We start from the raw sequence: 27,462 nt of genomic DNA, 5'->3' as shown, positions 1-27,462 counted from the left end.
ATACAATACCATGGATCAGTAGAAATGAAAGAAACAATAAATTACTTAATTCAACCAATACTAGGATGAATCTGCTGACCCAGGCAGGACATTCTCTAGAAGCTTGTTTTTACATATATTATTTGCATTGAAACTTATAATCCAAGTCACCAGGGAGAGTGAAGCTGAGGAAGTCTTGAGTTCAGGAGTTCTGAGCTGCAATGGGTTGTATCTATTTAATGTCCACACTAAGGTCAACATTATAATGAACCCCCAGAGGGGACATGGGGGAGAATCCACAAAGTTATATAAGGATCAGCAAAAATCTACTATCATGTGAGATCAAGCAATGAATAAACACTACAGCTTGGGCTAGATGGAAAGACCTAGTTTCATTAAAAAGCAAATCAATCAATCCTTTGCAATTTGCACAGTGATGATTCTGATGAAACAGAAGTGGTTCAGATAGGTCTCAGAACTTTACTACTTAACTATTTCCTCCACTATCAATTCTCATTATTTATTACATTCACAAAAGCACCCAAGCAGCAAGTGAATAGCAATACTTTAATATTTTAAATAGAACCAACTTTTAAATAGACACAACATATACACGAATACATAAAATTTAAACAAGTTTCATTTGAATCAAATATATAATATAGTAAATGCATCAAGTTCTAAATTCCTAACAATAAACGCAATCTAAGGCCAAGAAAAATTAAGAGGTATATTAGAAGGATAATTCATAGGAAAAAACAAACAGGTAATCATTTTGACAGTACCACTGAAAGACAGGAATAGCCTATGGCTTTTTTTTTTCCCCCCCAATGGTCCTTCAGAAAAACAATGAGAGTACATAAACAAAATAGAGTTCAAATTATTACAGAAAGAAAATTTTGCTGCTAAAGATTTCTTTGGTCTTCCAGTTCATATGGTGTTTGCTATAAAATAATATCAAACAATTCAGACTTGGCTTTTGAGGCGTTAATATTCTGCTTTTAAAAGTTAGCTCAAAACACTGAGTGAAATAACTAAGAAATAATTGTGTGAGACTATGGGAGAGATACAGAAGTACTACTAATTGAGACAACTGATTTGGGGGAGCCTAGGATTTTTATTTCAATTTGGCTACGAAAATCAGGGGAAAGAAAAATTTTATTACTAGAAGTAGAGCTTTTTTTTTTTTTTTTTTTTTTAAAGTCTTTCCTATTGCCTTTCAAAAGTAAAATGGGATCAGGAATAGAATAATATGGCTATGCAAGAATAGACTAATATATACTGTAACCTATTTAACATATAAAGGACTGCTTGCCATCTGGGAGAGAGGGGTAGAGGGAAGGAGGGGAAAAATCGGAACAGAAGTGAGTGCAAAGAATAATGCTGTAAAAAATTACCCTGGCATGGGTTCTGTCAATAAAAAGTTAAAAAAAAAAAAAAAAGAATAGACTAATAGTTCAATACATAGCTAAATACTTGGTTTTAGATTATGAAAACATTTTTTTCTTAGTAATGGGATGTATTTGAAGAACAAATATTTAAATTTTAAAAAGACAAAAACCTAAATTTTTAAAACCATAATACATTGACATCAACAAATGAATCTTTTTTAGTTTGTGCCCCCTATGCCCCTGTAATATCGAATTCAAGTTGTCTATTAATAAAGAAATACTTTTCTAAGCTAAAATAACCTCCACCAGTTTGCTTGGTTCATCTTAGCCACACTGAAGACAAAATATTACTACCATACATAAACGGTAGTAGTTCTGACAGTGCTTTTACAATGACCATTGAGAGAGGTTTTCATTAGAACATTGGCCATTGACTGGTTCTATAGACTTGGAAAAGATAAAGATAGTTCAAGTTTCCTGGAAATATTTATAAAAATATTTTGTGAAACTAATGACTTGTAGTCAAAGAAAAGTTTTGAATGTCCTACATGCAACACGCAAGTTAAATCCTAAGAGGTTTCAAAAGATAAATCAGTGTAAACTATTATTTACATGCTCAATAACACTAAATCTCTTTCTAAAAATTGTTTAAAAATCAATATTACTACAAAGTAAATAATGTGATATTCTCATCAAGGCACAGAGAGTTAAATGTATAAATCCCTGCATGTTGACATGAGAATATATCAGTAAACAATTCTACAATACAATTCCTGGCAATTGAATAAGAGAAGTTAGATATCAATGTATTTTTATAACTAATTCATAATAAAATCCAACATATGGATCTTTTAAGAATTTATGACCAAAAGCACAATTTGGCCAAAAATAAGTAAACACAGGAAAATATTTTAAAATTATTATAAATGATAAATTAATTGACACAATAAAGTCAGCATTGCTGAACTGTCAGTCAGTACAGCAATGCCATAGCATATTTAGAATTTTTTAAAGCACTTTGAGAACTGGCATCATTTTAACTTACTACAATCAATATAATTTCCCCCAATACTCCCTATCTGATGCTCACATTTATTGAGCATAAATGTCATAAATAATCAGGATATTCTGATAAAATAAATTCTCATCTGAATCCTAGTATCCTCAGTTTTTCTGGGTGATGATTTTATGAATTTTAAACTTAATGGGCAACTTTCTTTCCCATTACTGCTAAAAAGGTAGCAATGATAAACCACAGGGTTTCGCTATTATTTTTTATTTCCTATAAGTAATTTTCAGTGACAGTTAATGACCAAAAAAAAAAAAAAAAACCTCACTACTGCAAGACTTTAAATATAATGTACAAACAGACAATGCCACCAGCAGTACAATCTTCAGATCATGTTTTACATGCTTTCAATTCAATTCTTAATGAGCGCTAAGAATTCTTCCCGGGTCTTTGGATCTTCCCGGAATACGCCCAACATTGTGCTGGTGACAGTTTTGCTGTTCATTTTCTGTACCCCTCGCATTACCATACACATATGTCTGGAAAATAAGATGACAAAACTGGTTTATAGGAAAAGGTAGTAGTTTGTCTTTAAAATAGAGTGTGCCCCCCCCCCCAAAAAAAACAAAAACAACTAGATAATGTTATTTCCTTCTCAAGCAAATTCTGCCTAAAAGGGTAATTAAAAAAAAAAACCTTTCATATTAAGTGTGATTATTCTGAAATTTCACAAATCAGAAGAAAAAACCAAATCATATCAGGATGCATTTTGTAAGAAGGAGAAAAAAGATTTTAAGTAATAGTAGTATAAATGACCCATGAATTAACTAACTTACATACAAATTAGAAATAAATCTAAATTTCTCAGGGAGATTTGAATACTAAATCTGGAATCAAAGGATTTGGATTCAAATCCTATTTCTGTTACTTTACAATCTTTGTGATCTTAGAAAAATCATTTATCAAAAAGTAAATCTCAATTTTTTCATATGAAACATGAGATATTGGAACTAAAAAAACTGTATGGTTCCTTCCAATTCTAAATCTGTGTTCCTGAGATCTTTGCTTCCAAAGTACAGGTAATATTATACATTCTCAAATGTTTACAGTATTTAATAGTATGCCTGTATTTTCAAAAGTGCATCATGTTCACAGTCAAATAGTTAATATAAATCATTAGAGCATCTTAGGAAATATCTGTGAAGCACATTATTATAATTATTTGTTATTATTTAGATGCATTATCCACGCTAATTGGAATACATGCTTATAGAATATTCTGAAACCATATTGGTAAAATCTTAAATTCTGCTCTTGTAAGAAAAATGTACAAATGATAGCTAAAGAAAGCAAAAACAGAAAAATGATAGTAGTGTATATAATGCAACATCTTAGTAACACAGAATAAAATATTCACTATGGCATAACTGAGTGCTAGATGCAGGAAAATACTGTCCTTAAGAATATGCCCTTGTTATATAAAAGTAAATAAATCATTTAACAACTTATATGTTTTCTAAAAATGAGGATTACTCCTACCTGATCTTGATTATTGTAGAAAAAATAAAAAATGTTAGTAAAAGTAAAGATTAAACATTATGAATCATGCTTTTTGTGCATAAATACAACTATATGTAAATATTTAAAATATTATCAATATATGTTGAGCATTCATTCAGCTCAGGAGTCAGTATTGGTATTAAAAATAAAGCTGAACGATAATTATATAAATATGTATGCATATATTGGATTTAACATATATTTCTACAATGTTTAACATGTATTGGTCTACTTGCCACCTAGGGGAGGGCGTGGGGGAAGGGAGGGAAAATTGGAACAAAAGGTTTTGCAGAGGCTAATGTTGAAGATATGTCCATGCATATGTTTTGAAAAATAAAAAGCTTTAATAAAGGGAGGAAAAAAAAGAAGAAAAAAAAGCAGATACTATTGTAATCATGGCAACAATCTTTTAGCACACCATGACATCATAAAAGAACAGATATTAACTTACGTTGCTTCAACAACCACTCCAACTCCAGCTGGCCTCAGGGCTTCTGTGACTGCTACAGCAATTTGTTTTGTAAGTCTCTCTTGAACTGCAAACGTGACAGGGAATTCAATTTAGGGGGTGGATACGAACATTTCATTCCTGGCTACAATGATTCATAAAATGCTCTGGGTAGAAACATTGTAAATAATTTTCTGATCTTAAAAACAAATGAGATATCTGTTAAGATTTATTTTTAGGGGTGTTTTATTACGATACATAGCAATTTTTTAGAAGCTTTTTTTGATTTGTAAGTCTGAAGCAATTACACAAAGAAGCAATACAGCATTTACAAAGGTTTTGGAAGTGTCTGTTCAAAGAACAAAATTTGGTACCTTTATCTATGCTAGCCTTCCTCATCTTTAAAGCATTTATTTGTAAAAACCTTCAACTCCAGTTTGCTGAAGTTTACCATGGCAAAATACAAAGTCCATACAGTACTTTTTATCATAAACTGATTTCAGTTCAGAAACAGATTCAGAACTTTAAAAAGCCTTTAAAGTTTAAAGTCAATGTCCCTTGGTTTAATTTAGAGATGAGAACATTCTCCCCAGTAGCACCAATGGTACTTAGCCATGGTGCCATGGGGAACTGGTAGAAACATGCCACAAACTGTAAGCCCTCATCATGCTGGGGCATGGCCAGCTACATGGCAATCTCCTTAGATCCCACTGCATCTAAGACACTGTGGGGAATCAATCAATAAACATTTATCAAATGTTCACTATATATCAGGCACTGTGCTACAGAAGTGGCCACAGCATTTTCACATTATATTTACATATTATGGGTTCTGATCTTCCACCTCCCATATGCTTTGGACCCTTTGGGTATCTGAAATTGTTTCTGCTTTCTAGCCTAAAAAGGGACTGGATGAATATTCTTTCTCAGGAGTGATCATTGGTATCTGAACTAAGTGTCTATTTTAGAATTCACAATTATCTATATTAAGAAGCTTGAGAAACAATCTGGGAGTCTTTTCTACCTGGGTTAGAGGTGATGGAGTTGGATTAATGAAAATGAATTTGGACTTGATACATATCTGTCTTAAAAGGGCCCATGTAACCAATAGGCAGGCAGACAGAATTGGCAAGAACCACTTCCACAACATAGTGCATAAGAAGAAAAAGAATTAGAAAGAGTCTGAAGTCCCAAAAGATATTACATTATACTTAAGGAATTGACACAAAAATAACAAATGGTTATGAAGCAGCCACAATAATCAAAGCACTGCAGTAGATGCTAGAGATATAGTAAAAGCAAATTAATTCCTTCCATTAAGAAGCTTTGATTATACTGTATGCTTAATAATGTAATCTTTCCCATAATTTTACTAAATTACTCAAGTCAACATTAAGATATATATTATAAATAAGATTAAGAAGCTAAAGCAGTGTCTATGTTCCTATTCATCTATATATATAGGGAATTTTCATATTTTTACGGACATTTATATGTAATATGCAAATATACATACATGTACATCCATAAATTTTATATATAGATATTTCTATAATGTATGTACAAAAGTATAGAAATTAGAGAGATAGGTATATGTGTCTATACATATGTATTCAAAAATATTCACTGTAAATATATTTCTATTTATGGGTACACATATCTATATGTAGATTATTATTTTGTATTAAATATATTTGTGTACACTTATTTATATATTTACATATTTGTATAAATATGCATGTAGACATAACAGATAAATATGCAAATCTATGCATATATAGATACACAGATGTGTATATCTGTACAATGTACATGTGTACACACATACATAGATTTGGACATTTTCTAGGCGTGGAGGTAAATAGGAATCTACACATACATATATATGTGGGTATATATAGATATAGTTGGGCATATATGGTATTTTAATGCTATATTTAGCTATAGATATATAGGAATTGATGCCATAGATACAAAAGCTCCTTAAGAGGGGGCTCAACTATAAGTGCTCCACAGTTTCACCATAAATATAAGGAGGAAAGGGTACACTTAATACATTTCAGAAACATCAAGAATTAGTCCACACTACAGACTGAAAAAAATTTCATAATATAAACCTATTGCCTATAACCCCAATATTATTGAAAAAAATCTATTGTAAGTATATTATTGAATATCTAGCATCTTTCTCATGTCATTAATACAAATCTGTGATATAAAAATAGAAAACCTTGACATAATTCAATTCAGATAATTAATATTTCAATTCATGTAAAGAAGAAAAAATTAGACAGTTTACCTTGTAATCTTCTACTATAGATTTCCACAATCCTAAAAAATAAAGATTCATTTTGATGATTCTCAAAAAGTTTGAATGAAAATCTTATATCATAAGATAGAGATCTCTTTATATGGTAAAACTCCCTAAGACAATGAATGCGGAACACACAGTACTGTGGGAAAATGTAATTCTTAGGGGCTTATGAAGTGACTGATATTGTAAGTAGACCAGAGGAGATTAATAAAAACTATAAAAAGAAACCGTCAAGGGTTTTATTCATTAGGTACAAGTCTACTTATTTATTTCAATTTTTTTTCAAGAAAAGGTTCTGATGGTAAAAATTAATAGGAATTAATAAAAGTTAAATAATAACCAAAACTGAAAGCTTTCTAAGCTTGAAAGTAAGATCCAAGCATTATAATTAATCATGATATTTAACAATTCCAGCTATAAGTTAAAAATAAAGAAATGGTCTGTTTACTAATTAATAGCACCCTATTCTCAAGCAGACCAATTAAATCTATTAGTATAATCAGATTTGAGCCAATTATACTTGATGAGGGGAGTTCACAAACTCTTGGGGGGAATGTTAAGCTCTCCTCTTAGAGATCTGCCCTAGGGAATCAAGATAAAGTGGTTTTATTCTGTTATTCTTGTGGGATTAGTTGAGTCCAGGACCACTCCTACTTAACCAGAGCTGGAGATGAGATTTCTATCCAACTCTACTGAGCTGCCAATTAGCCCAGAGACACTCATTCAATTCCAAGATTCTCTATTCTGATTCCAGCTCAAACTGCTCCCAGCTCCCATCAAGAGCTGCCCCCAGCTTCTACCCAAGGCTTCAATTATAAAAGGGGGCAGCTGGTGCAATCCTTTGTAGCAAACCCTTACATGCCATGCCAAGAAACCTCTCTCTCTCCTTGGCATATAGCTGCGACTCTCTGCCTACTGAAATGACATTTTCTTTCAGCGTTACTCCCTCTTTATCTTTCTCACCTATTTCCCTAACTAGACCTTATTTACCTCTCTCCAGGGATTTCTCTGCTAGAACCCTTCTCTACTAGAGGATTTCTCTGCCAGATCTTTAATAATAAACTTCTTTTGCCAGTTTGACTTTTCAAGTTCGTAAATACAAAGGACCTGCGCTGACCAGAAGGAGATTCCTACAACTCTCTGACCTGTGCTGAACCTCACCGTACTCTCTCATTGACACCTCTTTATAAGAAAGAAAGGTTTATAAAAACCCTTTTGATTTTTTACAAGCTTTATGATATTGGATTATGTCATGAATTCCTCAAGTCAACTCTGAAAAATTGGGGTAAAAAAAGCTATGAAAGCTCTATAGAAGAAACATGAAGACATATATACATCTTTCACAATGGAGAAGTGAAAGTACTAATATGACAAAATCTGTATAGCAAATAAACAGTTTTGATGTCGGGTTTTTTTTCCTTGATTGTTTTTGGACATTGTCATGGACAATGACACAAATAAAAGGCATTAAAACATTTTGTAAAAAAAAAAAATATGGTCAGAGTAAACAGATTTAGGGAAAGCCAAGGTCTCAGGTTCATGCTACTATTTGAAATATCATGGGTACATTTGGGAGTTCTTTTGTTACCAACCACTAAGTTAAGATATCTAAAACAGTTATTTTTAATCTTTTTTTGCATGTGTCATGAATTCTTTTGGTAGCCTAAGGAAGCCTATGAACCCCTTATTATAATGTTTTTAATGCATACAATAATATTCTAATTATAAAAGAAAACAATGATACTGAAACAGTTATCAATTTTAAAAAAATTCACAGCTTCCCAAATTAAGAGCTTCTAGTTTAGCCTTTAGAAATATAAAAGGATATAGTTATATTTGTTTTGAAAATACAGAAAAGGAAAATTGGAATTTGAGACTGAACAGTGGGGACAACAATAAAAACTGTTTCTAAAACAAATAAATATATACTCTTTTCCCTTTTGCAAAGTTACACTGATGATCTGTCAATTGGAAAGTATCGAGTTATAGAAATAGTAATTTTGTATTTAAGAATAGTATGCCCATTCATTAAAAACTCCTCAGTTTAAAATGCCCTTAATTCAATATATTTTGTTTTATCTTCTTTGCTTTGAAGATAGAAAACAAAATCATAATAATTCAGTTTAATACAACAATACTTTCAAGTATGTTTTCTTGGTTCTGTAAATCCTTACACATGGAAGGTTCTTTCCAATAAGAATAGTCATTTCTTCTAAAACTTGGCTACAATCTATCTTTCAAGCTTTACTTAACACTACTTTCCTACATGAATGCCCTCTTCCGGCCACATTGTTCAAGTAACTCATTGCCTACTGCCCTCAAACAGCTTTTTGCTGACTCCAAGCCTTTGTTCATAAAATATCCCTTACCTGAAATATGTCTCTTTTGTTTACTGTTTTTGAAATCATCCCAGACTAGTGTTTTCCCTCCTCCTAACTCTAAGAGGAGCTATTTCTTTCTTACTGTCTTGTATCTTGTCCATCCTCAATTAGATTGTGAACTCCCTAAGTTTGAGAACTACTTTATAATTTTCTGAATTATACCCCCTCCTTCAAAAGTCTTCGACATAATAGGTGCTCAAATAGTAATTAATAATGCTGACTGGAGGCACTACAATATTCTAAATCAAAGGAAGGATCAGAAATGAGACTTATGAAGACAAAAACAAAGCACTTCAAATTCACATTTACTTAGCCCTCTATGGTTTACAAAGTTTATTCACAAAGATTTATTTAGAACCATCTTTGTAATTGGAATTGCAGATATAATTGCTTCCTTTTTACAGATAAAGTAGTTAAGATTTAATGATGTTTACTGGGCCAATACATAGTAAATGCAGCTGCACCTGAAACCAAGTTTCTATTCTAGTCTATGATTCTTTTCCACTACCATCATATTGATTCTCTGATAAAGAAGCTGAAAATAGTATTTCACATTTCATCTAATCTCATTCCTTGTAAGTAGCAAGAACTGGATTCATTTAGCTGTAAGCACTACTTTTTAAAAAATTACTTTTAAAAATACTTTCTATTACTGCACCCGTTTAACCAATATTGGATTACTTGACCAGGAGGAGTTGGGGGAAAAGAAGGGAGTAAAATTTGAAACACAAGCTTTTTCAAGGGTTAATGCTGAAAACTATTTTTGTGTATATTTTGAAAAAGAAAAGGCTATTACTTAAAAAAATAATAATAAAATGTATGCATCATTAAAAATTACTTTCTATTAATGAGAACATAAACTGTTGTGTTGATCAGCTTCTCATTTAATCTTTTAAAAGATTTTCTCACCTAAATAACAAAGTGGATTATCCCATCTTAACCCAGAATTAAAATTTACTATTTATTTCTTGATGGAACATAAGAGTTTCTAGATCTGTCTATCTAAAAATTTACCCTTATAAATATTCCACCTACAATATAACAGGTTTTTTTTTTTCTTTTAGAGAATGTTCCACTGATCAAGGGAAAACTATAAATACTTATTACATTCTGTTTTATGGAATGTGAAATTTATCCATAAGAACTATTATTAAGCATTTATTATTCTATGCCTACCATGTCCTAGGTATAAAGTATATAAACTCCTCTGCAGGTCATTAACCTAAGTTTAGGATGTTTTGTTTTGTTTTGAAGATTTACTAAGGAGATTGCAATTCTTATACTATCTAAACTCAACGACAATAAATAGATTACTATGAAACTATATTGACCTGAATGACTGAACAAGGTCTTTTGAAAGAGAAAGAAATTGAAATGATTCTCCCTTCCTAATTCATTCTCTTCTACTTCTGAAGAAGAAGAAGACTAAAAGTAAAGCAGAGGTAGCATGGAGAGAATGGTCAAGAATGCTTTCTACCCTCATTCATGAAAAATAGAATTAAATTATAGTATCTTTTTTAAAGGATCAATCCAATTTGGATTGATTTTTTAACAACAAGGAGTTACTTTCTGATTAGACCTCCAATTAGAAATCCAATTAACCAGAAGATCCCTATATCCTGAGTATTCTGAGTAAAAGAACATCTTTTCTTCAGTACTCCTCTTCTAAATCCCTGAATTGATATTATTAACAAATGGAAAGGGTCTGTTCACAAAGTCTTCTGTACTGCCCTACCTAGATGGTATAACTGATAGAGCACTGGGAATGAAGTCAGGAAAAACTAAGTTCAAATCCAACAATGGACAGTTACTGTTAACATGTTAACTATGTTACCCAACTGACTCTGCCTTTAATTATAAATGGAGACAATAATAGCACCTACAATTTAGGTTTGACATGAGAATTAAATGAGATTGATGAGGCTTAGGTTTTGGGGTTCCTTTCTCTCAGGAAACCAAATGATGAAGTCTAAATTTAGGGAACTGAAATGAGATTAGAGTTTCTGGTGGTCAGGGAGTTAAAGGAACCAAATGGAGAAGTCTGGCTTCCTTATCACTCCCTTGGGATTTGGTGCATGGGTAGGGAGTTGTGGGAATCCCGCTTCTGGTGGCACAGAGATTCTTTGTAAATGAATTTACGAACCCATAAAAGCAAGATGAAAAAAGGGGTTTATTATTGGCATTGGGAAGTCAGCCTTTGCTATGCAAGAATAGAAAGGCTGAGTTCCTTAGTGGCAAAGTCTGACAGAGAAATAAAGTTTATAGTACAGTGATCCCAACAAAGGGGCATAAGTCTTGTCAGGGAAACAGGGAAATGACGATAAAGAGAGGATAGCGCTGGAAGGGAATATCATCCCAGTGGGCAGAGGTTTCTTTAGCATGGCATGGCATGGCATATCAGGTCCTCTGCAAAGAAGTGAGTTCAAAGTTACAGTTTTTATAAGGAAATCTGAAACAGAAGTTTCAATTGAATGAAATTTCCTTGCTATGTAAGTTGGCAAACCATTTTGCCTTTTAGGCACTCTAAGGAATTCTCTCAGATTATGTGTTGTGGAGAAAGTGCTGAACCATAGTGGTAGAAGTTTCTTCAGACAGAATTGTCTTGTATCAATGAAATTAGTCCGAGGCCCTATTATAATCCTACTTCTTGAATTTGGCTTATGTAATGATAAATAATGTTTTATTTATTTTAATAAATTTGTAATAATAAGTTGGGATTTAACCCTAAATTTAAAAATTAATGTGATTACAATTGCAAAAAAAAAAATTATTCAAATATGACTCACCAAATGGTAATTACTAAAAGGTAAAAATCCTATAAATATTATAAATATAAATATTAATAAGCATCATTTCCAAAATATAAGTACTTACCTGGCAAGTTTACTGAGGCCAAGAAGTTGTTTGTTAGGAAGATAACCTATATGAACCTGTTGAGTAGAAAATCATTAATTAAATACAAATATGCAAATAATGAAGTAGTTATTATAAAGTATAACTACATGAAAATAGTAAACTAAAACTAAACTATGACTAAAAATCTAGATTACTAGGAAGCCATGTATTTTTACATATACCAAAAAAATTAGGATGGGAGAGGGAAAGAAAGGAGAAGAACCAAAAAGATAAGAAAGAAAATCAAGAATTCAAGTCTCTCACTCTTCAAATATGATGATCCTATCTTTGCCTTGATATTAGAATTATAGGGCATTTTTCAAAGAGTATTCTATATCCATAAAATTAACATTTTTATATACTTGGGAACAACATATGTAACAACAAATACTAAGGCCCTTTCTTTTAAAAAATATAAATATATCCATTCTGTTTAATAGAGTAATCTGTGACTAGACAAAGCCATTCTTGCACTGAATGCTACTGTATAATGTAAATACAGGATTTGGTTCCCATTTTCCCCTTCTTGCCTGGTATATATAGTCACTGCTTTTATGTTATTCTTTTGCCACCCCCTCCCCCCCCAAAAAATACCTTTTTCTGAATTAAAAGTCAGCAATATCATTGGGCAAGGAACAAAATTAGCCACAACATTATAAGGCTTTAGAGAGGCAATCTGTGCAGTTTGGCCATTCAGATTAACCTAAGATATAGCTATGTCAAGGAAGAAGCCCGTCACCTATCGACTTTGGGCAGGAAAAATAGGATTTTCTTTCATTTACCCTCCCTCCTAAGAGCCATAGTAACAAAAAAATTGCACTACTTGCCTAGACACCTTACCTAGGAGTTGGAAAATCATTTCTAAAGAGTTTGAGGCACAATTGAGGAAGCAGGGATACATGCTCCAGAAAATCATCCCAGACTAGGAACTACAGCTTCAAAGGGCTGGATCTCTTCAAGAGCATCCTATCCCTAGCAATCAAGAGTCACTCTTTAAAGAGGAACAGACTCTGGGAGCCCAGATGAGTTACTTGCCCATCAAAAATATTTTTACTAAGGAGAGAGCCATTAGGATTCCAAAAAGAGAGAAAGAAGTAATGAGCAGCATTTTCTATCTATTTCCCTACATATATGATTCACTTGGTAATCTCTCCCTCTTGTTCAATTTTTCTACATTCAGGGCACTAGTCTTAAGCCTTCTGTAGATAAGAAGACAGAAACAGCTTCTTGGAAAAGTCGAGACAAATTAAATATATATATATATATATATATATATATATATATATGAAACACAGAGTAGTTGGAAGGTGAGCTTAGAGGATAAGTCTTGAGGGACTATGGAATTAGAATCCTTACAAGCTGTTAAGTCTTTAGAATTGATAGAGACAATAATTATCTAATTTAGCGTGGTTCAGTATGATTGATCTGATCTTACAAGGAGATGTTATGGGCCAGAACCTGAAACAAGGTACTAAGTGGAACTGATAGAAACAATGCTTGTGTTCACACCTTTAGAGCGCTCATATAAGCAAGAAGCTCTTACGGCCAGAGAGCACTCTGGGACAGACACAGAGGCATTCTGGGATAGACACAGAGCACTCTGGGAGAGCCAGAAGCCCTCTCTCGGAGGCAAGACAGATTCATTCCAACTTTCACCTTGGTGCTGGCTGGAGACATTTGGAAGAAGAGAAGCTGAAGCTGGCAGAGACTCTGGGAGATACAGAAGCCCACAAGCCCACTCTCGGAGGTGGAGTCAGATTCATTCCATCTTCCACCTTTCTGCTGGTTGGAAGCTGAAGAATGCAGAGGCAGAAGCAAAGGACAAGCTGCAAGAGTTCTTAGAGAGAGGCCTCTAAGAAAACTAACCGGTATTTATACCTTCTGAATCCAATTCTTCCTGTGCAACAAGAGACCTGTTCGGTTCTGCAAACATATATTGTATCTAGGATATACTGTAACCTATTTAACATGTAAAGGACTGCTTGCCATCTCGGGGAGGGGGTGGAGGGAGAGAGGGAGGGGAAAAATCAGAACAGAAGTGATGCAAAGGATAATGTTGAAAAAAATTAACCTGGCATGGGTTCTGTCAATAAAAAGTTATTAAAAAAAAAAAAAAAACTAACTGGGCTATATTGAAGGACACAATAAAAGATAAGAACTTTTAGGACCTGGCTGCATTTGGGTGATTATTACTTTTAACTGAAACTAAGGCTGCCTCCAGAAAACCTCCCCAAGAAACCTGCTCCCAGAGAGAACCATTATATTATATAAAAGAAGAGAACACCACAGAGTAGGAAAGGACTTATGAAGACAAGGGTACTTGAACTGTATCTTTAAAAAAAGTTAGTGATGTCAAGAGCCAAAGGTAAGAAGGGAAAGCATTTCAGGGATGGAAAACGGTACAAAGGCAAAAAGAAAAGAGTTGAGTGTCATACAAAATAACAGGAGGCCTACAATGTAGCTGGCTTATAGTGTGCACAGAAGACCTTTAATGTGATTGACAGAAAGGGAGGAAGGAACCAGGTTATGAAGGGCCTTAAATACCACAAAGAGGATTTAAATTTGATCTTGGAATAGGGAACCATCAAAGTTTTTTGAGTTTTACTGAGGAGGGTGTGGAGTAGTAACATGGTCAGATTTATACCTCAGAAAATCCATTCTGACAGATGAACCAAGCATATAGTAGGGTGGGGAAAATGAAAAAGTTATATTGATAGCTCAGGGGAGAAATGATGGGAGCTTGCTTATAATACAGTTGTGAATAGAGAGAAGGGAACATATATGAGGGATATTGAAAAAGCTACTGAAAATGATAAGATTTGGCACTGGATTGGCAATGTGGGAATAGGATAGTGGTGTCCTCAATAGTAATGAAGTCTGGAAGAGAGGGAAAGGGAAACATGAGTTCGTTTTGAACATACTTAATAAGGATATCAATGGGACATTAATTTGAAACTGCCCAGTTTGGTGATGTAGGATTGGAGCTTAGAAGAGAGACAATGACTAGATTACAAGATTGTGAATCATCTACATAAAAATAAGAACTTATTCTATCTATGGAAGCTGATGAGATTATTAAAGGTGATAGAACAGAGAAGAAAGGGACACTTAATAGCTATGTGATTATGTCTCAATCAATTCATCTTTTCTAGACTTTGTATTTCCTCATCTATAAAATGAAGGGTTTGGACATTATGACTTCTAAGTCCCTTCCATCTCTAAAACTTCGATTTCTGTGACTCTATGAAAAGAAAATATAGGACAGAACCACAGGAAATGAAGAGAACCAAGAAGCAGTGGCACAAAAATACACACAAAAAGGGGACCTATATGAGAAGGTGATCAACACTGTTCCTTCTTCCCTCTGTGGGTATTGTGGAAGAATATTTAAGGTTTATGGTGGAAATGTTTTACAGCTATATTCCTATGTAAGCTTAGTAAATTTCCTTTTCTAAGAGCTGATTACATCTACAAGCTGTTGAGGGGAAGGACAATAGTAAAGATTTGTGAGTGATAGGGGTTTTTTTGTGTTTTTCTTTTGCTGAGACAATTGGGGTTAAGTGATTTACCCAGGGTCACACAGCTAGGAAGTGTTAAATATCTGCAGTCTCATTTGAACTCAGGTCCTCCTGACTTCAGGGCTGGTGCTCTATCCACTGCACCAACTAGCTGCCCCAAGTGATAGTTTTAGAAATGAGTACCCAAAGGTTTCCCCATAATCTGACAGTAGTAACCACAGTTACAGTTAAAAGTTTTATTTGTGGCCTTCTTTTGAATTAAGAAAGCAAGATTAATTTTTAACTACTCTTTATGAATACAAGTTCTATCCCAGTTTAAATTTTTACAGGAGGTGGAGGGTGAGGGAAAAGTGTGATGTACTGATTAATATGCTCATTTTGGAGTCAGGAAGACTTTGCTTCCTACCTCTGCCACATAGTTGAAAAACTCTGGGAGAGTCACTAAACCTGCAAAATCCATAGGCATTGGCATCTAAATTTAATTATGTACCTAGTAAAATTTATTTTTATGTTTGGTATAGAAACAAGTCAGTTAGATCAGGCTCCTTTTATTGGGTAAAAGAGAGAAGGAGAGAGAGAAATTTGCAGATAAAGTCAATTAGAGAGAATGAATAAGTATAGGCCTGAATTCAATTATGTTGACTTTCATACTTAGCATTATCTGCTTAATCTAATATTAATACATTTGGGGAAGGTATATAGTAGTACTACACTGTATAATATATAGTATACATACTATATAACTATATAATACTGGCTGTAGCAGCCCTTGGTATAAAATCCCAAGAACCTCTAACATAGAAGAGTCATTCAGAGGTAGTCATTTGGTTAAAGAGGGTTAATCCAAAGATTCAGCTAACTATATAGTCCAGTTCACTTCTCATGTACCAGGTCAAAGTGGGAATCCCAGTTCCTTTATGTGATAGAGAATCACATCTTATAATCTTTTTGTAAAAGAGTGTATAATATATTTATTAAATCAATATGTAAACTATCAGTAATCACTCTGGTTTGCTCAATGGCCTGTGGCTTTGCCTACATTCCTCACAATCTTGAACCTAATATGTATAAAACATTCTCTGAATGATCCTTCTCACAGGGTTAAAGAAAACACTATTTTGCTATTCATGTAAAGGATAATTAGTTGACCCAAGAGCTTAATTGAGCTTCAAGAGTACAGCATTTTATTCCATAGATGTGTTCACAGAAATAATAGACATATATAATTACATCCTGCAAGGTATCTTAAAGATTACCTAGTCCAACTTCCTCATTTTACAGTTGCAGAAAATGAGGACCTTAAAGGTTAAATGACTTACTTGCTCAAAGACATTCAAACAGTAAATAATAAAGATAATATTCAAACTCAGAACATTTAATAGCCAATTAACTGCTCTATTCATCCCACCATTTTGCCTCTCAATGCTCAGAGAAAATTAGGATCCATTCATTCAGGCAATATTTTATGGTGTAATTTAGGTCTAGTCTAGTTTGATCTCTATTTTATTCGATCCTGAAAGTGTTAGAAATATTCCTACCTAAAAATTCATTACTATTACCCTTTCATTCAGACAACCAACTAACTGAAAATTTAAAGGACCCAAATTACTAAGAAAACCAAAGTATTGTTGTTGTTGTTTGTTCTTTGTTTTTGAAGGAGACCAATGACATCATAATGGAGTCACAATGTGATGTGCTCAACTGTGGCTCATCAGTCCAAAATGAGTTTGGAACTACCACAAACCAGGTGATCTTGAGGATTTTCCTGAGACAATTCCAGTGAAAGCAGTTCAGTTTCCTGATATGGCATTGAAAGACTGTACAGGTTTCACAAGGAAACAATAATGTAGCATCATGATTCTGTAGACCTTCAATCTGGCATGCAGCTCTCCTACACCTTGTTTTGGAACCTCCCGAGGTCTGAGCAAGCTCAATCAACTCATGCCTCAACCTCATCACTTTATGTGGATAGTCCCAGAGAGTATACTGACAAGGTATATGAATTTATTCACAGCATTTAGATTTTTTGTACTTACTATGCCCAATGGTTCTTCAAATGACTGGTGGAGGATTTCTGTTTTCTTGATGTTGATTGTCAACCCAAAATTGATTACAGAGAATCAATCCACCTCTGTTGCATTTGGGTCTTAGAGGCTATATTGAGTGCACAATCTCTACAAATAAAGTCATGTACCAACTCTCTCTGTAATTTGGTCTGCTCTTGGCTTATGAGCATTTTCAAGTTAAATAGTTCACCATCAGTGCAGAAGTTGATTTTCATCTTTGTTGAAGGTGTCTGATGACATCATGGAGGACATCATGCCAAGTAGCATGGGAGCAATCACCCAGCCTCCACTAACCCAACCATAACCCAATTCTGCCATTATTTTCCACAGGCCCTCATGACTGACAGCATCAAAGACTTGGGTCAGGTTGACAAACATTGTATACCGACTCCATTCTACTCCTGGCATTTCTCTTATAATTGCATAGCAAATATCATGGTAACTGCTCCACAATCCTTCCTGAAGCCACACTAGCTTTCAGATATAAACGTCCAGATGATTAATCAGCCTAAGGTTGACTGGCCTGAATATTGCTGTCAATGAGTAGGAGAAAGGTCACTTTGTGATTGCCACAAGTCAGCCTATTTCTTTTTCCTTTCTATAGATGAACAATGGAGGCAGACATAAGCTCCTGGGAATAACTTCCTCTTGCCATATAATGAAAAAGATTTGTCAGTTTCTATATAAACACAATGGACTCCTTGCATTGTAGCTCTCTGCTGGGATGGAATCAGCACCAGGTGCTTTTGCCACACAAGACAATGATGGTTTTCAGTATCTCTTCTTCAGTTGGAGGCTTATTACATTATTACAACCTGAAGCATTTAATCAGTGGCTTCAGAATTGGTTGATGATGATCTGTTAAAAAAAACACTATGGAAGTGTTCAGTCCATGTCTCCAAGATCATATCTTTGTCCTTCATCAATAGGTGCAATACACCAGAGTCTTGGCCCATATTCTTCAGGGTGTAATAGAAGCACTTGGGATTACTTCTGTCAACATAGAGATGAATCTCATCTGCCTTTTTGTAGATGCAAGAATCCTGGGTGTCTCAAGTTTCATCTGCATTTTTTTTATGGAATTAAATGCTGTCAAACTAGCTTGCTGACAAACTCTGTGGACTTCTTGTCGCTCATTTCTCATTTAGCAGCTTCTGAATTTCAGTATAATTTTCATCTATCAATTCTGTTGTTTATGTATGTTTTGATCCAAATGAGCAAATAACATGCTATACATAAGTCTCTGAAATTCCACTGTTGCTGACTCAGATTTCTTTCCAATTCAGCAATTAAATGTTCATGTACAGAGGAATGCTCTAGCTTGTTATTGTTGAGTCTCCTGATAGTCATCTTGTCTTGAGACTTCTATTTTCATTGAATATGAATGTTTACTCTGACAAAGAGACTTAACTGAGTTTCATTGGAGAAATGATGGACAGAAACAGCTACACCCAAAGAAGGAATACTGGGAAATGAATGTGAATTATTTGCATTTTTGATTTTCTTCCCGAGTTATTTTTACCTTCTGAATCCAATTCTCCCTGTGCAACAAGAGAACTGTTTGGTTCTGCAAATATGTATTGTATCTAGGATATACTGCAACATGTTTAGCATATATAGGACTGCTTGCCATCCTGGGGGGGGGGGAGGAGGGAGGGAGGGGGAAAAAACGAAACATAAGTGATTGCAAGGGATAATGTCGTGTAGAAATTATCCTGGCATGGATTCTGTCAATGCGAAGTTATTATTAAATAAAATAAAATTTATTATAAAAAAAAAAAAAAAAAAAAGAATATGAATGTTTAGTGTGAAGATGCATCTGTAATTGGTCCAGCACTCTGCACCACATATCACCTTTATCACTCTCACATTCTACCTAACAATGATGTAATTAGGGTGTGAGGAGTATTCAGAGAAGACCAGAACTTCTGATGAGAGTTTGCTGAGCCCTTTCAGAGTTTCTCATCTACTTTAGGTGTCCATCTACTACCTAACACTCACCTGTGACTCTAAGAAGCTATAACATGTGCAGTGGCCACATCTCCATAAAACTCTTTATGCAATAGGTCAAACCAGGCTGAGGGTAATCACCAGTTTCAAATCTGTCTGTGAATTTGGGGGATATCCATTTAAGCAAGACTTCTCTAAGAGGAATGGGGGAACTAAATTAATTTTGTTTCAATGGCCACAGTGACTGAAGTAGGCACTATGGAGCACTTAAGAGTTTAGTCAGATATACACCATGGTCATCTACTGCATCCCAGGCAATCATGAGTTATCTTGACTTCTGTCTTGCTATTGACATCCATCAATAATGTCCAAAAGAGAGTGATCCTCAAGACTTGGTGCATCGCTGCCTCATTTAAATCAAATTCATGTATGAGTAAAGACATCATTCATCCTCTACTATTTTATTTCATCCATCTTGAAGTAGTGTGGCAACAGACAAATTCTGACCTGCTTACCTTGGCAGAAGGGGATCTCACTATGAAATTGATACAAAAAACTTTTGTGAAGATGATTCCATTCATCCTTGATACATTGAAAGTGTACACACTTATAGACAGCATGAAATCTAGTAGAATTAAGAGATAAGCAGTTCTTGTTGTTAGAGAACTCGAGTATTGTATTCAATTAGCAGCCCTGAATGGAATAAGGCTGGTAGATGAAGACTAGCTTAATGAAGCTGGAGGTAGATACACATTTTTCTAAAGTGACTGCAGTGGTGAAGAACACTGTGAAGCATAGACTTCACAATCGTATCCAATCTAATCAGCAATATTGAATACCTCCCAAAAAGAGTCAATGAGAATGCAATTGCCACTTGCAGGAAAGAATCATCAGTGTATATGCTCCCATCATGATGAACCTTGATGAAGTCAAAGAAAAATTCTATGAACATTTGGAAACTTTCATTATCAATGTGTTAAAAGAGAACAAGCTTCTAATTCTGGGTGACTTTAATGCCAGAATAGATATATACTATCAGATAATAGGAACCTTTGGGAGGAATAGAGTCAGAAACAGCAATAGCAATGGACACTTGTTACTGAAAACTTGTACAACTCATGATATTCTCATCACCCGTTATTGTCTTTTACCTACCTAATATAAAAATACCAGCCTAATGAGGACCAGATCACCTAACATGGAGGCACCCTTCCAAATCTTATCTTTTCTACCTTTACAATATCTCTGATGTATGACGCCTTCTCTCTATCCCAAGAGCCACTGCCCTAGTATAGTTTCTCATTACCTAACTTTTGTAATAGGCTTCTAATTGGTCTTCCTGACTTATGTTCCTCATTCCAATTTATATTTTACAGCTTTCAAAGTAAATTTCCTAAAGTCCAGATCTGACCATATCATCCCTGCTCACCCCTTAATAATTGCCAGTGACTTTCCACCACATTCATATCACATATAAAATCTAACACTTAAGATTTCACAACCTGGCTCTTTCCTAAATTTCTCCATGTTTCATAGCCCAATATTTACTTATTTGTTGGTTCTTATATATAATATTCTCTCTTCTCTGTGACTTGCCATTGGCAATTCTTCATGCCTGGAATATTTCCTTTATCTGGCTTTTAACACTTTTCCCATTTTTTCAGGAAGCAGATTAAATCCCACCTCCTGCAGATCTTTTCCTGTCCCTCATATAACTAGTACCTTCCCTCTGAGGTTACCTTCTATTTGTAGTATATGTATATATCTTATAGCTACTTATTTTTTTTTCAGGTTATCTTCTTCATTTAAATATCAATTCTTTTAGGGTGTTTCTTTAACTTTCTTCAGAGAATTTTTTTTTAATTTCTTATCTCTTGATACTTAGTATCAACTCTAGCACATAGCAGACACTGAATAGATGCTTATTTACTGATTTATTGACAAATAAAATGAAAACAACCCCTCAAGGAGCTTATATTACACTAGGGAACACTTATAGACAGAGCTTCAATTCATTCTTCTGTTTATTTGATTTTATGGGACATCATTCTTTTATTAAAAAAAAAATCATTGATTATTTTATAGAGTCAATTCAAATATTAAAGCTATCCACCCCTTCAAAAGGTGGTATTCTCTTCGTGTTGAAGATTTTCAAGTAAAGTCTCACTGCCTACTTATATGGTAGTCCAGTATGTTAAGGGGGGGGACTCCCTTTTGTGTATGGATTGGACCAGATATCTGCTAATGTCCCTGCCAACTCTCAAATTCTGCCGTTCTGTAAAGCTATAATGTGTCTTTTTGCTTCTGTTTCCCTGCTAATTTCTTTTGGAGTTAGCCTGCTTGTAATGGCATTACAATTACAATAAACTTTGCCTCTTGATTTGGAATGGGTTCAAGCCTGCAAATTCTTTTGAGACATCCTGCAACACTGGTCTATGATCCCAAACTTCTGGAGTCCCCCTTCCCAACCTCAACATTTGGTGGCCCATACAGGGAGAATTTGGCCTCCCTATGCTTGATTCGCTCCTTGTCAAGGTAAGCCCCCCCCATTTTTTCTCCCACAATCCTATAGTGGGACACCCCAAGTCATTGGGAGAAGGCTTGTTTGGATCATCATGAGCTCCATGCTTGACAAGTTTTCCTTGATGGAGGACACCCAGACTTGGAAATTTTTGCAATTTTTGGCAAAGTTCCTAGGGAATCTTTGCCACCTTTTCACCTTCTCTGGGATGCCAGAAGGGACAAAGTACTATAGGATAGCTTTTGGAAAAATGTTATGGCTTTTGGCAAAGATGGGACTTTTTCATATTATTTTGTCTGTGTTTGCATCTCTGTGCAGAATGTCTGTGTCATGTTTGTTCTGTGAACTAGATTTTGTTATGTGAAAAGAGTTAAAATGCAACCAGTAAGGAAAAACTTCTATGTTTTAGTTAGAATGCTGGGAAAAATTTTTTAAAATCCTAACTTTTTCTCTGTGGACTTCAGCTGTGGCCAAGTTGGGGGCTACACAAAAAAGTTAGCTAATTAAAATTAAAATAACATGTTTGCAGATTCTCAAAATTTTGAAAGCAATGATTAGAAGTTTGGCAATTAAATATTAGACATAATTGCAGGAATTTACCTAATTCTGAAAGAAAAAAAAAGGAAAAACAAACTAGGTAAATAGCCACTTTTTGCTAACCCTTCTTTAACTCCTATCTTGTCCAGAGTCCCACTCTGCTCCTTTGAAAAAGCACCCCAGAAGGTAGTAAAGGACCCTCTCCACTCCACTTCTAAGTAAATTTAGAATGGTCTTGAGTGTATTTAAGCTATGGAGATTGATAACAAGAGCAATATATCAAGCAAGGTCCTCTGTTTGCTAACCCCTCTTATCTTAGATTAAAACTCAAATTCTGCCTCACCTGTAAAAATAGGGGAAGCAGCCATGGAGACCCCACATAACCTTGCCCAAACAACTCCCCAATCCACCTTGGAGAAATGGGTATGGAGGGGGACCAGACTCCAAAGTCAGCATTCCCTGAGCCCTGGCAGCTGAAACTACCATTAAAGGGATATTCTAGCACCAATTATCCCAGCTTGTAGCAGGTTCTATCTGGGAACTGCTTGGAAAGAATTAGAGTACCTCTAGCAATACCCAGCATGGTAGTATAATGTAAGAAAGCCAGTCAGCCCCTACATTTGGTAAGACCACCATTCTCTGTTTCAATTGTGGATTTGTATTAGCTATGTAATTTATAGCAAATAATTTTATCTCTGTCCAGTTTTCTGATTTGTAATGAGAAATAATAGTTGTAAAAATCACATGACTGCAAAAGTACTTAGCATAAAACATGCTATATGAATATTAACTGCTTTATTGGATATAATTGCTTCATATTTGATAACTTTATGGGTTTTTTTTTGATGTGACCAACAGACAAATGATTTCTATGTATGTGTAAAGTAATTTGGAAATTTGTCTGATGTGATAGTAAAAGCAATTTTAAAGCCTACTAAAGGGATCTATTTGTATTGATAGTGTTAACAGAAGAGTTTTGGAAGAAAACAGAAAAGCAGTTTGCCATTACTTTAAAAACTCTAATTATCTAGAGTCAGACTTCTGAGGGTCCTGTCAATAAAAATTGGCACCTTAACCCTTTTTCTGGCTCACAAAAAGAGATGATTTTCATAGATTGCAAAATAATCAAATTGCAACTTAGTTTGTCTAGGACATTTAATCAGAATCTAGGGAATCTCATTAACTAAAGTTAAGTCAATTTTTAAAATCTCTTCTATTTCAATTTTAAGAATTGTCTTGTTTTCTCCCTAAAACAAAAGGGAAATTCATTTAAGACAACAGAAATTACAGCTAAGACTATCTGGCTATTACTTAGGAAAGTTCTAAAATTGTTAACTCAGCTGCTTGGAGTTATTGTCATCATGTTAAACCTATCAGCTCATCTCCAAATATGAGGTGTGTAATACCTTTTCGCCCCTCACAGAGTGGGGGGAGGTATAAAACAGCACAACTCATGAAAACACTTAAGAATAGCTGGGGTGGGCAACAGCAAGCTCATCCCTTTCCCTAGGATCTCTGTCAACTCTCCTTAATGTGTAAGCTTGCTAGTTTTCTTGAAACCACCAGGGTAAACAAGGATAAGTTTAAACATATAAAACATGTTAAACAAAATCTCCAAAGTGTGTAAGTCCTGATAAACTTTTAAAATAAGCTGTGATGGTAGAATTTCTATTAGAGATAAATTTTTTGGGACTGTGACTGATATTCTTTTGAGTTCTAAATTTGATTGCTTGATCATTAAGAAAGTAGTAGCCCACTATTCAAGAGAGAATTACTTAGAGAATGCCTTCCTGAAATATCTAGGTGAACAACTTATCTGGGCAAAAGCTGGGAGGACACAATCTTAGCCTTTGCTTAAATTGGGATCCTTCTGACTCAGTTTCCCAGTTCCGTTTCTTTGTTTCCCACCTGATTATTTCTGAGTCTGGCTATTTATTACTGCTTGATCTGTCAAACAGATCTAAGGATGCTTTATCCTGTCGTGTATGTGCTCTCAGGCTAAGGCCTGAGGACCTATTTTGATGCCATTATAATCATGTTCCTGCTTTTTCCTCTTAATAACAAATTCCTATAATTAGAGCAAATGGTCGGTAGAGGCCATGAGCCCCATACAAGTAACCCAGGGGACAAAATAAATTTCCTTTTTGCCCTTGAAAGGGCAAATCTAGAAAAACTTTTTTTGGGCCTGTCCATCTCTTTGTAGAGTGACAATGACCCAGCCTTCACTTCTCAAATAAGGTTAGCTTTCTTTCTTTCTTGTTATTTTCTTCTTTTTTCAGGTGTTCCTTTAACAACACTATGAGGATGAGAGCTTTGCTCCTAGTATTTTCTCTCTAGCTGTCTTGGTGTCTGTCACTCTGTGGGTCCCCACAAGTGGGGAGATAACTCCTCAGTCCTTAGTTAGGGTAACTTTGTGAGGAGTGGGGGCATTTAGGATTTTTGGGTGAGCCATCAGCATCCTCAAGGCAGTCCACAGATGGGATCTGATGCACTATTTGCAAAGGCCCCATTCCCAAATGTCACCATCTTCACCCTGGATGCCACCCCATTTGTACTAGCTACCCCCTCCTAGGGGAACTACTCTAACCTGACTATCCCCTCTCTTCTTGCCAGAAAGGATCTCTTACCCACATAATTGTAGGATATTCATTCCAAGATCATCCTGGAAAACTCACTCATAATGCTTCTACACCATCTTCTTTGAAGCTTTTTCATAACCTCCTGAGAACTAACATTCCAAATGATATAATGTAATTATCATCATCCTTGGGGACAACTAACTAGGAAGTTACTATAAAACTTGACCTCAGGTACCATCTGTGCACCTAAGGGATAGGTTTTTCTTTGTAAAATAGGTTTTCCATTTTACTTTGATGTTTCTGAAGGACCTATTATGGTGCTTGCACCCCAAGTCATCTGAGTGTCCTTTCACTGTATATAATACCATTGTTTCAGACACAACCCTTACCCCTTTAAGGAGACAAAAGTGGGGATTTGGGGAAAATGTTCTTTGATATTTATCCTAGGAAAAGTTGTTTAGATGAGAGGCATTCATGATAGCCTCATTCCCCCCCCCCTCCCCCAGCCTTCCTCTGGATTGGGTTCCTGGCTATTATCTCCATTAACCCCTATACTAATTCTACTTTAAATTAATTCTTTTTTTTTTTTTTTTTGACTGACTGATTCTGACACCCAGTACCCCGCTAGATGCTGTTGCCACTATTTTGCCTCCCCTCCCTGGTCTGTATCCAACTAGGCAGAGATAATTCTATGCCACTTATTAACATGAAGCAGCTTAATAAGATGAGATCTCCATCCCTTTGTCCCAAATGAATTTGGGGTACAAACTGCTTAAGAGGAGTAAATGATGTAATATGATTTTAGGATCCCCTGATTTGGGGGAAGGGGCTTCTGTTCTAACATTAAGTCAGTAAATCCTAAATCTCCTGGTTTTGAAGTCTGCCTCCCTATCTAACTCTAGTAGATCATTCCTCAATTCAATGCTGATTGATAACCTTTTCAGTAAGAACCAAATTCTGGAGACCACTTCTCTCTTATCTCTGGGCCATAGAATTACCATATCAATGATAGAAAGCTGGATAAATGTGTCTCTTTGCTTATGTTTCCCTGATAATTTGTTTTGGAGTTAGCCTGCTTGTTAATGGCGTTACAATTACAATAATTTTTGCTCCCTAATTTGGAATGGGTTTAAGCCTGCAAATTCTTTTGAGATACCTCGTGACACCAGTCTGTGTCCCCAAATTTTGGGGGTCACAGAATACATAAACTTTCAGGTGCCTTTCTGTTCAAAAATTCTATAATTATAGTAGTTCTATAGCAAAACAATAACAATAACAAAAACAATTCTCAGATTAAACATATTTGGGATGTCAAATTCAAAGAAAGCTTATGTCTCAACTGATCACTGAAGTTGTCTTAGATTCAAGTTGCTTATATTAGATCAGAACATTGTATATGTTTTCTTATGAGAAATAACATAAATGTGTTGTGAACCATTTTAATTATAATATGAAATTCTGCTTCAACTCTAATGCTGTGTTTAAAGTTAATATTGCTCTTACCAATGACCTTAGAATGCAGTATTAAATATTCACTTTGAATCATCCATCAATTAACCAGAATAAAGATCAGAGATTCATTGAGTCACTGCAGTCACCTTGATTAATCCCAATATAGCCTTTTCAAATCTTTGTTATAACCTAAAAAATAGCAAGACTACTATTGAAGATGCTCTGATTTAATACCAAATGTCTGTGCTGGAGGTTTTTTTGCTATTCCATGAAGTGCTTTGAAACAAAATGTCAGAAACTATTAGATTTATCAGTTGATAAAGGGAGAAGAAAGTTTACTTTCTAAATAACATATATATGTATATGTGTACATACACACATACATACATAAAGGGAACTTTTACTCTTAAAAAAAAAGAGATGTATTTAAAAGAAAATTTTACTTTAAAATTGCTAACTCCAGAAATAAACAAAGATAATAAAAATCACAATCTTCTTTGAGTAAGAATCAACATTACCTTTCCAACAAATGGCACTAAGTGATGTTCACACATTGAAAACATGTCTATGTCCTTTACAATCACCATCTCATCATGGTCTTCATCAAATATAGCATCATTCAGGATATCTGAAATTAAATGTTTGTTTTAGTAATAAACCTTCGAACTTTGTAAAAAGAAAACTGGTAGCAAAACATTAATGAAAATTTATCATATTTTAATTAGCATTCCTATGACAGAGACAGAGTTTTATTAACCCCTCCAACCACTGTTTTTCTACAGACATTTTAATATTACGGCATTCTTCAGACCTTCATTCTAACCAAAAGTCAAATTTCCCCTTGAATATAGTTTTAAAAAAC

At 34.6% G+C, this 27,462-nt stretch overlaps 1 protein-coding gene across 1 annotated transcript in view; it reads right to left on the bottom strand.

Annotated features, from left to right (window-relative positions):
* Window positions 1-532: 532 nt before the first annotated feature.
* The window catches only part of GCH1 (GTP cyclohydrolase 1), a 69,514-nt gene continuing 42,584 nt past the window's right edge, over window positions 533-27,462 (bottom strand). The window contains exons 2-6 of the mRNA XM_051978095.1: window positions 27,119-27,228; window positions 11,957-12,012; window positions 6,687-6,718; window positions 4,391-4,475; window positions 533-2,918 (exon numbers count right to left, since the gene is read on the bottom strand). Coding sequence (XP_051834055.1) covers window positions 2,792-2,918; window positions 4,391-4,475; window positions 6,687-6,718; window positions 11,957-12,012; window positions 27,119-27,228 — 410 coding nt within the window. The 3' untranslated portion in view covers window positions 533-2,791. The remainder of the gene's footprint in view (window positions 2,919-4,390; window positions 4,476-6,686; window positions 6,719-11,956; window positions 12,013-27,118; window positions 27,229-27,462) is intronic.

The sequence above is a fragment of the Antechinus flavipes genome, chromosome 2 (assembly GCF_016432865.1).
Source record: "Antechinus flavipes isolate AdamAnt ecotype Samford, QLD, Australia chromosome 2, AdamAnt_v2, whole genome shotgun sequence".
NCBI lineage: Eukaryota > Metazoa > Chordata > Mammalia > Dasyuromorphia > Dasyuridae > Antechinus > Antechinus flavipes.
Note: the sequence above shows the minus strand (reverse complement) of the source record. Positions and strands in the feature narration are given on the sequence as shown.